Source organism: Cyanistes caeruleus, chromosome 6, assembly GCF_971803275.1.
Source record: "Cyanistes caeruleus chromosome 6, bCyaCae1.hap1.1, whole genome shotgun sequence".
NCBI lineage: Eukaryota > Metazoa > Chordata > Aves > Passeriformes > Paridae > Cyanistes > Cyanistes caeruleus.
Window position 1 is genome coordinate 6,001,270 of NC_141706.1, and position 12,481 is coordinate 6,013,750.

Here is a 12,481-nt window from a genome sequence, read left to right on the forward strand (position 1 = left end):
CTTATGCTTAGAAATCCTTATTCTACATGCCAAATATCCTCCCACTCCATATTCACATTCTTCCTTTAAACTGCATTTCCTTAAAGTCTACAAAAAATAATCAGAAACTTAAGAAATATAGCAACTATGCCTTGAGATCTGACAGTCTTTTGATCATCAGATTTGCTACTGTTGGCTGAATTCTTTAATTCATGCATAATACTGAATAAATCAGGGATTTATTTTTCCTTAATATCACATATACCATCTTTTTCACTACATATATATATATATATTTAATTTCATTGTAAAATACCCCAAAGTTCATCCCAACTGGAGGCCACCTGGCTGAGCAGTGCTTCTTGTTGTTTTCTTGCTTTTCCAGCTGAAAGCCCACTGATGAGGAAAGAAACAAACAAATGAAGTCAGTAAGACATCCTTCTCATAAGAGAGTCCAGTATCTTAGGTACAGACTTAACCAGATAAAATTACCATTTTGGAGCTCTGTCTCAAGAATATCTGTTCAAAGAAAAGTCCCAGAATTAATAAAACTATAAGTGAACCAGAACATTTTTTTTTATGAACTTGTATGCAATTATTAAAATCATTTGTTTTGACAGGGAGGCTGTGCTGCTTATAACCTCATTTCCTTACGTTCTTTTGAGTGCTAAAAAAAAAAAAAAAACCTAAAAAAGAAAAAATGTGCATCCAAACCAGAGTAATTTATAAAAGCTTGATTCATGCAATATTAACTGCTAGTTTCCCCTAAAAAAATAGTGGAATTAAGAAATTTTTAGGCTATCTAAAATAGGCTTACCTTATAAGAAATACTTTTTAAAAAAATTTGGGTCTACTAGTCTAAAAAGGTACTCAGTGTACTGCTTCTCAGTGTTTCTAAAATATGTACATTCTTCATATGTTTGCTGATTGTCCTCAGCATAAAATTCAGCCTGGAATTCTTGCAAGCCAAAAAAAGTCATTGTAAGCCACTCCTCCAGATGCTTAGCTGCAAGAGAAGTAAATCTAAACACTGACTGCTGTAAAAACATTGCTAAAACAAATGGAGCTGACATTTTACAGAAAGAAAAGTGCTATTTCTAGACATAGTTACAATCTTTTAATAAGTCTTAAATTTCCATTCATCTATGTTAAAGTGATTGCCTGTGTGTAAAATCAGGTCCAATTGCTTTTTCTCTTAGTGTAACAAGGAAAAGCTAAAGCTGACCCCAGAATGGATCCTCTAGGAGTTAAGTAGAGAAGTCCCAGAATACATTTTCCACTAAACCCTTTTGGAGTTTTCAGATTTCTTTAAACTCTGATGTAAATTTTTGATACATAACCAAACCAAATGCCTTGTTGTAGGGGTTGGTCTTGTTGATGATGGAACAGCATCACCTTTTACCCTCAAACCTTTTGGTTTTCAGTCTCAACAGTGTCATAACTCCCCATTACTGGAGACATTCTCCCAGGACGCATGTCAGGCTGGACATGCATCAAAACATTTTACTTTCTGCCTGACCTAACTTTTCCTTTCTCTCATTCAAGCAGATTATTGAAAACCATCCAGTTTTATGTGTTCCTGAGCTATGAGGAAAACAGGAAGCAGAAAAGGAGATTCTTTCCTGTCATGCTGCTCTGTAAATCAAGTCCTACATGGGTAGCTTGCAGTTCTAAGGAAGTCTGTAACCACTGAGTTTGAGGAAGGTTTTTTTAAAATTTCATTTTCCTTCAGCTTTTGCTAGTTTCTTCCTTTAAAATATTTTTGTGACAGAATTATTCACATTTATCCCTCGTCTCTGAGGTTTCAGCCTGGAAGTGTTGTGATTGTCAAGAAGTATTATTTAAGTCGCTCAGGAATATATTACTCAGGAATTAATCTCTGAATGAGAACAGATTCTTTGAATTCACACAGTGATTGCATATACACTTTGCATTCCCCAGTGGAGTTACTCCCTACCCTAAAAACAGAAACACCACTTTGTCTTCCAAGTTTTACCTTGTGCAGTTGTATGGATGTTAGTGTGGGTGGAACTCAGATCATTAAGGTTATCACAGAGGTGCCTTATATTAGTCCTGGGGCTCTGACTCTGTGGTTTGCTAAATTGGCTAAAGCAGGATCTTAATATCTTGCAAACTTGAGTATTTAACATGAAAAACCACTCTTTTGTCATAAAAATGAGATGCAGTAGGAAACTACTAGTCAATTTTTTCCCTGTGTTGCAGACAATAAAGAAAATGTCTTCCAGTTTCCACGTAGGATCTTTTATCACAAAGGGCAAGAATGCACATGAGTCAGCTTCAGTTGTGGGATTTTTTTCCTTTTCCCAGTGAATGTTCCTATTATACAAAGATCTTGGAGTCCTAATGCAAAATTTTAAAGTGTTTCTATTAAGATATTCTGGATCTGTTTTTAGAGTGTCTGTTTGTTTTGTTGGGTTTTTAAAATTTTAGGGGCTCGTTAATGTATGCCAACAAACTGTGTATCCTAAGCTATAATCATGCTTTGTCTTTGAAAACACTTTTGTGGTACAAATATAAGCAAAACAGCCTGTTCTGCTCAGACTTTGTTTGAAAGAAGTTCACTAGGTCTTAAGTACTTCAAAGCTGCAAAACCTAATTCAAAATGTTACATGAATTCCATATATTTTTACAGCTATACAAAAAGTGCAAAAAGGTACCTTATTAATACAGTAACATTTTACAACCACTTTACAGGGCAACAAAGAAAAAAGTTACAAAAAGCCACTCAGAATTGTGCAGTTCAGCTGCATCCATGAGCAAGCAACTCCTGTTGTTGACAAGTGAGACTCAACCACACACAGCATGAGGTCAAGAAATATTCATAAAATGTTTTCTTAACTATTTATTTCTGCACTTTTTGATGTCCTCTTGTTGAGACATGACAGAGGATTTGGGGTCAGGTGCCCAGCTGTCAGTGGAGATGGAGTAAAGCACCTTTCTCTGGGCCTTCACTGACACGGACCCAGCCGTGACTCAGCCAAGGGAAGTTAACTGATTATACTTAACTTTCTCTACTATGGTAAAATAAGTTGCAGAGAGAACACACTGAAAGCCAAGGGCCTCTAAATACTTTTCCCTTTTATGGAATAGAGCTCCCAGATCTCTATTTCCTGGAGATTGTACTCTAAGCCTACACAGTGGTAAAAGAAAGTTCTCTGCATTCACTGATCTGTATCTGACTACAAATTTGAGCTCAGGGGATAATTTTTTTTCCTAACTATTTTAAGCAGTAAGTTTATAATAACAGACCAAAACGTTAAAAAGCACTCCATCCTCTCTTATTTCTTTTTTTTTTTTTTTCTTTAGGATGTCTCCTCTTAGTGTGGGAATGAGCAGAATTTGGTGAATTACATAGGTAATTTGTTTGTGTTTTTTTAACTCATTTTGTAGGTGCACAAGGCTCGTGCAATACTGAGATTGTAGATCTTCACCCACATCCTCTCTGCCTGTGACATGTGAGTTAATCTTTACAAATATTTAATTTTAAAATATAATTATGAAGCTCTTACCACTTCTGAAAGAATGGAGTTTTGGGGATGATAATTTACTGTGATAAAACACCATAATAACATAATGACATTCTGTGATAAGATAGAGACAAGCCAGACAGAGCTTGATCAATGAAATAATAAAAAGAAAATAACAGGATCTTGAAATTATCTCAAGGGCCTTGGTTGCTAATATGTGCTCACGCTCCTTGACTGTTTTTAAAGTGCAGGTGCATTTTTCATCTCCCTTTTCAGTGTCTTCAGGGCCAATGCAGGTGTTCCAGTTGGTACCTCACTGTATTGCATGTATTATTAACATATCATTTCCTTCTTTGATGGAGATGTGTGGAAAGGAAACAAAGCTGGCAAAGCTATTGGTAGTATGATTCTAAAGGCTGTTCAGCTGGCAGGTGAGCCAGGCTTAGAACCAGGCTAGTCACGTTCTCCACACTCTAGCTCAGGGTTCAGTAAGTCTGTCACCTGGTTTTGTAAATAGAGGTGGGAATTTCTGTAAGCTCCAAGACTGCAGTCTGCCCTAGTGCTCTGCTGAAAAACAAAAAATGTACCTTCCAGTGACATAAATTTTCCAAGGATACTTATTTATTTTCAATCTACATTTTTGAGATGCAGATAAGCATCTCAATTCTTGTAGAGAATTGCTCTAATTCTTGTATAGTGTTCTCACAAAGCCCCCTATTTCTATACATTTTGACTCCGTGTGACATTTACTGGGGCTGTTTTCATTGCCCAACTAAAGGGCCATAAGGTCACTTCATCAGTGATGGAAGAACATTTATTCACTAATATTTAAGTTTCCATAATTTCTAAACCTTTGCCTTTCCTACCAGTACCAGAAGGCAGTAATTGATCAGAAAATGGCAGAACTCCTCGCAGAGCATGGTATATCCATTTGCATTTACAATATATGATATTTGTGCTGGGTAAGCATCATAAAGTCTCAAAAAAATCTGGGCTACTGACTCTAAGAACACTGCACAGGTTAAAACTAAGCCTTTAGACTGAAAGTTAATACATTTGGAGTTCTAAATCATGTAGTTTATTAATTGAACTACATCCTTACACTGACATACTAATATGCAGTACCCCTCATTCTGGCAGTGTAGTGGACTGCAGCAATGCTGTCAAGGTGTGCAGAGATGGTGTTTGATTTAAGAAGCCTAAGAATATGAATAATTATGTGCAATCTTTCACTGCTCCAATATAGTCCTCAGCACTGGGGTTTTCTGGAGTGGTATTAGGAAAAAACAGAAAGTCAGAAGAAGAAATTTTCCTACTGATCAGCACAGAGATTTGAAGCTTATTCCTATTTGCAAGATAGCTGTGTAAGTAAATCAGAGTAGGGTTCTAATTGTGTTGGAGACAGCCTGAACTCCGTCCACTCCAAATCTGAGGGTTGTTAAGGTGGCATAAATTCATCTTTCTACCCTCCATTTTTCCCTTGGCTGTACTTTCTGTGCTGCATCTCTAGGACAACACAGCTTGGGATTTGTCCCTTTCTATTCTTAGACAAGCCTGTCTGAATTATTTCTTTTTCTTTTAAAGTTTTTTTTGCATTTTGAATCTGAAAAATGAACTGGAAGTTGATGTGCTTAATAGTTCTTTCTTGTTTCAAGATAAGTTGCATTACTTTTTTAAGTTTAGTATGTGCTAAGAACTCAGCTAAGACTGGGAATAAACCACTTTGGTGCAATAGCTTCTACAATTCCATGTAGGACTGCAAACATGCCTTGGCCATGACTTGAAACATTCCTGATTTTTCAGATCCAGCATTGGGTTGAATGTATCAGAACCATAATAAATTCATGAGGCAAACACTAAGAGGGATTAGATAAACAGCCAAATTTATATTTTCTCTCTCTCTTTTCTTTTTTTTGTAAATTTGAAATTGAGTTCTTGCAAACTCAGAAATTGTGTAGGATGCCAGGATTTTGTTACAGAGATGAAAAGCAAGTATGTGTAAAGGTAAAAGGTAACTTCTATTTAGTTATCTTGCTTCCATCTCAGCTTCGTGTGTTGCTAACAGTTGGCAACTGGGTTTGATACAAAAAAACTTAATTGTTGAAACACACAGATATTCAGTGCTAGGACTATCTGTCTAACCTGTGGATCTATTAAAATATACATAATCATAAACATGTCTTTTCCATCCTATTAGGGACTTTAATTGTTTTGCCTTAATAACAATTTTTAAAGATTTTATTCATAGAAAGTTTCCTCTACTCTTATTTGAAGTTAGAGGTGGCTAAATACATGATACAAACATGAACTACCACTTTTGTAGTGTTAGGAAAACACCTGTAACATGATGTACCTAACATAGGAACAACATGTCTAGAAAAGCTTGAAACATGCTGTCCCTACAGCATACACAGCTGTGAAAAATCTTTATGCCCACTGTTCAAAAGAGCCTGTATCTTGGTCTTCATAATGATGTCACATGTGCTGCATCTTTTTCAGAGTTATTATCAAGGAACTGCAATGATATAATTACTTTTTCCTGAACACGATACTTGTGTAGGATCACTTTTACAATCTATTTGTTCTGCATTAAAGTTCATGTGAGATGGCCTTGTATTCCTCTTCTGAAGTGAAAGAGAAAATAAAGTTTCCAACATAATGTGAAATAAACCTAATAGAAGCATGATCCTAGCTGCTTCTGTAGTCCAAAGCTTTCACACATTCTGTAGATTTTGCAAAACAGATTTTCTTCTGTGAGAGCTGAGGTGAGGTACTTGTCACTACTGAGACTGCTTCAGTGTTTCTTGTGAATGATTTAGTCTCTTTTTGCTTTTATTTTAAAGCAACAGATGTATTTTGACAAATGCAATTGGCAACCTCAATAAACCAGCATGTTCCTGAATGCATTTCTTTGCCCATCTCTGAAATGGAAGGGAAGACTGTAGCAGGTTAATTTACAATGCAGCAGTCATTAGTTCCTAGTGGAGACACCAGGGTGGGTCTCAGCTGTGTGTGTGACCTGCAGGCACCGCCAGGGAGTGCAGTGATGTATTGATGAGGACTCTGATCTACTGATGAGCACACTGATGTATTGATGAGGACAGCTCCCTGATTCCTGGGCAGGTGTCACAGTAAGTATTGCAACCCATCCACTGCCACTCTAAGAACTGATTTGTGCTTTGCCCTGCTGATCCTCAGACTTTGGTACAGGCTTTCTACTGATGTTATCCTTGTGAATGCAGTGTCTTCCCTTGATACTAATAATGAGAATTTTCTCAGCTAATAACTTGTGGGGTTTTTTTTTCCACTCTTCGGGCATTTCTGCTATTTTGCTTCAGAAGTATCTTGCACCTTGTTGTCTTGGGCAGAGGTACACCAAGTCTTTGCACAATTCACCTTGCTCAAAGGAGAAGTGCCACCCTCTAGGGTTCCAGTTTTGGTCCTCTGAGATTTGAGAGCATGCTCTGTAGCGTTTAGGCTATTAGTTACTAAAAGTCATATTATAGAAGAGATGACTGAGAAGGGATGCTAGAAATGTCTGTCAGTATCTGAAGGGAGGTGTCAGAGGATGGATCCAGACTCTGGCTGGTGGTGCTGAGCAATAGGACAAGTGGCAAGGGCAGAAACTGATGCACAGGAAGTTCCATGTGAACATGAGGAGAAATGTCTTCGCTGTGCAGGTGATTGGGCACTGGAACAGATTGTCCAGGAAGGGTGTGGAGTCTCCCTCACCAGAGATACTCAAGAACTTTCTGGATGCCATTCTGTTCCATGTGCTCTGGGATGACTTGGCTTGAGCAGGGAGGTTGGACCAGATGACCACCTGTGTTCCCTTCTAACCTGGAACCATTCTGCTTTTCTGTGATATCCAGGATGCTGTTTACTTCTTAGAGGATATTTAGAGAAGGTAGTTTGGTCACATCATAGTGACAAAATGAAAATTGTAAAATGGAGGAAAGAGATGGAAATAGCACCAAGAAGGGAAGGTTGTCTATTTTGAATGCATTTGCGAAGTTATACTTGACCTTGAAAGCTTTAGTTAATAAAACACAAGATAGCATTTTTAATTTTAAACCTTAATACTGTTTGTTATTGTAAAGTGATCTCAGTTTTTGAGCATAGTGTTTTAAATGGATTTGATTTGTATTTTTGGCATCTAACCCAGCCTGCAGATCACGAGGCCTCCCAGCGCTTATGCCTTCAGGCTAACTTGAAACAAGTACTGCCAGCAGTGCATGGTCCTCTTAGTCCACATTGCAGCTCCACGTGCTTCACACTGCCCACCATGCCAACCTTACCTGAAGAGAAGGGACAAGCAAAAGAGGCCCAGCACAACAGTTCTCCTCCAGCCAAAGTAAGCTCTCTTACTTACAAAGGTGTTTTCTGACACTTGCTGGAAACTTGAGGCTGAAACCTGTTTGTGTGTATTTAGGGTTCGTAAAATCAAATCTATTTGTTGCTCTGTATTAGGGTGCTTTGCCTAATTGACGAAGCTATGAATGATCCTTCAGTTGAAATCCTTACAGTTCCTCAAATATTTTGTAGCCTAAGGGATGAGAACTTAAATTGCACAAGCAGTTGTTTATCATTCTGATCTGGAGGATTACAAATGGTTCAGAACAGACAGACATATATCAAAGCTGTCCTAAACTGTCCTTTCTGATGTTACAAAAGAAAACTTGAAAGTTTGAGAACAGAACTTAGGCTTGCACTTCAACAACTAGTGGTGTTTTTACAGATATAGAGGATGTTATGTAACTCATGTGTGTGAAAGATGGAAATGGGCTTTTTTGGTTGGAAGTCTTTCTCAGTGCTTTATTTGCCACAGCAGTAGCTGAACATGCTCTGGAGCTATACATGTGTGTGTACATATATATATATATATATCTGGCAGGTGGGTGCTCCCCAGGCATATTCATTAGTTTGGTTCAAATTTGTGTGGCATCTACATGTTTCCTTTACAGATAAATATAAAAAATCAATAACAGATGGGTCTTCTCCCTTCTCAGTAATATATACCAAATAAAAAATTAAAAAAAAAAGGAAAAGTAACTTCATGTTTTAATTAACTGGGGTTGGATTTTTTTTTTTAGTTGCTAGCTTAGCTGAAGTGAAGAATCTTACTGTGATTAAGAAATCACAGGTTGACCAAATCATTCATTTTTATGCAAACTGGTATAAAGAAAGAGAGGGTTTGTAGTCTGGCACATCCTTAGTTAAAGATGTGACACTGTCATTGGGTTTGAGAACACTGCATTCCAGACTTCAGGTGAAAACATCCGCTACTTTAACTTTGTAGGAAAATATTGTCAGCAGTGAGCTCTGCCCTGATTTGTCCTGCCTTCCATCTAAACTGCACATGGTGCTGAGTGTTAATTTCCTGCCTTAAGATAACCACCCCAGCTGCATACAAGTTCAACAAGACTACCATCTGATAACATATATTTACTCAAGAAGATTTTATTGGAGTTTTTAAACTCACCTATGTGGAAAGTATTTTAGTATAAAAGACTAGGTGTATAAAACATACCCAAATATGAAACACATGAAAATCTAGCAGACATCAGTGATTCTAATCCTGAATTTTCTTGTCAAATGTGAGAAATGAGAATTTACAACCTCCTAATATACAGGCATTAAATGTGTAATACATTTTCCAGGGCTTTTACATATGGATCTTAAATGAGCTAGGGTAATGTGATAGTTCATTAATCAGTTCACTGTGCAAAATGCTTCATTTTAGATAAATTATTTTTTTCAAGCACAAATTCATGGTAGAGGGATTTTAACCAACTCACTGCTCATAAGCCTACTTAAGGTTTGCCCCTAGCCAGTGTTGTGAAAATTTGATCTTGTTTGTAGCTGTTTTCACTCTTGGCTCCTGCTGCAGGTCAAGTTCCACAGCATGACTGTAAGTCACTCTAAGTAAAACAGCTTATTATTGTGAGGTAAGGACTTGCAAGAAAGGAGAGGGCAGCAGAAGGAACTAAAAGCTGTTGAATTTGTTTTCTAGCATTCAACAAAATTTTCCAAGTCTGGAATTTCATCCCATCTAAAGTGCTCTCTGGTGTCTTAACAACTTCCTCGTTCTGTTTCAGAAGATTCTTCCCCACCTTTTCCCTGCATGCCCAAATGCACACAGATTGCAAAACAGTTCTGACAAAAAGAAAATTAACCTTACATCACATATAGCTTTCTGCATGCTTCAAATATGATCATGTTTTTACATGATGGGAAGACCTGGGTTCTATATCTCAAATTAATTTTGATAAAACAAATGTGGGTTTTAATTTCAGTATTTCTTAGAGCAACCTCTGTTCTTCTGAAGTTCAGTCCAGACTTCTAATTAATATTGAAGAATATGGCCAGATGGAAGAGGGCTTTCTTTTTCCTGTTTAATTTGTTTTCCCCAGTGCTTTAAAGAATTCAGGTGTTACAGAGTAAAGGTCTGTCTTTTGACTGTCTGGCATGGTAGGTCTTTCAGCAGACTATCTTTGTATTCCTCTTCCCCATAACATCCCATTAATGTAAAAATCATCTGGATTTGTCTGGATTATAAAAAATTCCAAAAGCACATTTTCTGTATGCTTAGTGAGGTCCTGGTAAAACTTAACAGCCAGAATGTCTGGAGGTTCTGCCTCCACCCTGTGAATCCCTGTTCATTTTTGGCTGTTCTGTTGTGGACCAAACTGCCTGTGCCACCCTCTCAGCCCTGCACACGCTTCCCTGCAAGACTGGATAGCTCCTGGTCAGCCATGTAGAGCAGTTCCCACCTGAGCCACAGAGGTGGAGTCAGTTTTTACCCTACATTTTTAGTGAGGGAAGGCTTGGGACAAAAAGGAAGCAAAGATCTGGGTATCAGGGAACTGTTGGTAGCAGGAGATGAGGCAACTGTTGGGAATAGCAGAGGAGCAGACGGATCTGGAAGCTACCAAGGGAGCAGAGTTAAAGGCACACAAATGGGAGGATGATGGAAATCTTCTGTCTCATTTCTGTGCAGTTGTACAACTGTGAGGCAGCTTAAGCTTCCTGTTAAAGCTTCTCTTCCAAGGCCTGTGTAGAGCAGCCTGAGCACTGCACAGTCTGTAACAATTCCTTTTGATTGGAGCCAGCTGGCCCTGCAAAGAGCTTCCTGCTCTGGCTGTTCCTGCCTCTCTCCTGGACAATGTAGGTTTGGACAACGAGGGCCATGAGGTTTCACTTGTGCAGATGCTGAACTCCTATAGCTGCTGACCAGGATTAATGTTTTCTGCCTGACCTGAACTAGCTTTGGCTGCAGTCTCTTTTTTTTCTTTTTCTTTTTTTTTTTTTAATGAGCTGTTTTTAGAGTCCTAAAATGGGCTTGAGTGACTTCAAGGCTGATGTTACATCATTCAAAAGTTTTTGCATTTTGGCAGTCATGAGATTAGTATAAACACTGTGCATGTGTATTCAGCTGCTTTACCCTACAAGCACCTGAAGTTTTGTCATTGACAAGATTGTTACTTTTTAACATTTTGAAATGTTAATATTACTAAAAATTGCTTTCAAGCTATTGTCATAAAATGTCACTTGTGCATTTGAAACACATATGCTTTGGGGTTCCAACGTTTTCAAAATTTCAAAGATATTTTTCCTAAATTTAAATTTTCACAGTGTTTTCTTGGCATGTTCCCCACCTGCTGTCCTGTGATTGACAAAGTGAAATTGCCAAGGAAGTTCATAAGAGAATTATGAGTGTGGAGCTGCTTGAAAAAAAATTATTTTAGTGAAAAAAAGAATATGCTATTTACAGTAGAATCAAGAATCCTAAATCAGATGTCCAAATCTCAGCATATTTCATTGCCTTTGAGAGGCAGAAGGGTTATGCTATGTATTTTAAAATTATACCATTTTCCAAGTACTTCTAGAATCCTTTGACTTGATCAGAAAATACGTTATTTCAACAGGAATAAACTACAGCAGTGGGAGAGATATTTCAAGGAGTTCTATGGAAAATGAAAAACATTAGCAGTTGAGTAAGAGTCAGCTTCCTTAAGGAATAGAATAGAATGGTTTAGGATGGAAGGGACCTTAAAGGTCATCCAGATCCAACTGCCCTGTTTTAGGGACAGGGACACTTTCCACTGGACCAGGTTGCTCAGAACTCCACCCAAGCTGGCCTTGAACACTTCCAGAGTCTAAAACTGACTTGCTAAACTGTGACTTATTACGTGCTTCCTTCTATTAATGCCTAAATTAATGCTATTGCAACAGCTTTCTCTTACCTGCCTCACAAATTTCTTGTGAAGCTTCAGCATGTAGTTTCAAGAAAACTGTAGACTCCAAATAACAAAACACTCTTATATATCAGTGCCTAGCAGGAGTAATTAGGATTTGAGAATTTAAAAACCATTATTTAAATTTTACAAGTCACTTGAAAATCCACTGCCACTGCTGGGAAGCTTTCCCTCCAGCTCTTTTTTGTTTTTCATCTGAATACAGTACTTGGGGTAGAAGTAATCATTTTCTTACACATATGAGACATCCACATTACTTTATGCCAATTTGATGCATCTCCATTTGTGATATCTCAGAGGAAATGGATTTCTTTTCTTCAGCTGAGAGGTATCATTATGCAGAAGGTGTGGCATTAAGTTCTTGAAGCAAAGTCTCATACTTATAAGCAGGCAAACACCTATTAATATTCAGTACCAGCTTGCCACTTTATTTTAGCGCTTAAAAATTATATTTTATTAAATATTGAAATAATATTTTTAAAATATAAGTTTCCAAGTAATTTGAGGGAAAACCATGTGGAGCTCTTAACAAGGTAACTTTAAATTATTTTCTGGAGTTTTGGGTATCGTGTACACTTAGCACTGTGTTTATTCAAGCTTTCATTATACGTTACTATCATTTGGAGGGTTTGTGTACTTAATTTAGCCCTGTTATACAGAGCTGCTTTTCACTCTTGCATTCAACTTGTAAATTCACTGAACCTTTGGACATATGCTTCACTAGAGGAATGGTTTGCTGTGTAAGAAACACAGACT

The 12,481-nt window shown here is 37.6% G+C and overlaps 1 protein-coding gene across 20 annotated transcripts in view; it reads left to right on the forward strand.

Moving 5' to 3' along the window:
- IRAG1 (inositol 1,4,5-triphosphate receptor associated 1) overlaps positions 1-12,481 on the forward strand; it is a 99,882-nt gene that overhangs the window by 61,312 nt on the left and 26,089 nt on the right. For 16 of the 20 annotated variants that reach the window (XM_086894697.1, XM_086894686.1, XM_086894698.1 and 13 more), the window contains 3 exons: positions 3,391-3,455; positions 6,493-6,598; positions 7,633-7,821. In XM_086894697.1, coding sequence (XP_086750823.1) covers positions 7,753-7,821 — 69 coding nt within the window. In that variant the 5' untranslated portion in view covers positions 3,391-3,455; positions 6,493-6,598; positions 7,633-7,752. Of the gene's footprint in view, positions 1-3,106; positions 3,230-3,390; positions 3,456-6,310; positions 6,599-7,632; positions 7,822-12,481 lie in introns of those variants that run through there. The other 4 variants (XM_086894692.1, XM_086894691.1, XM_086894702.1 and 1 more) reach the window with 3 other exon arrangements.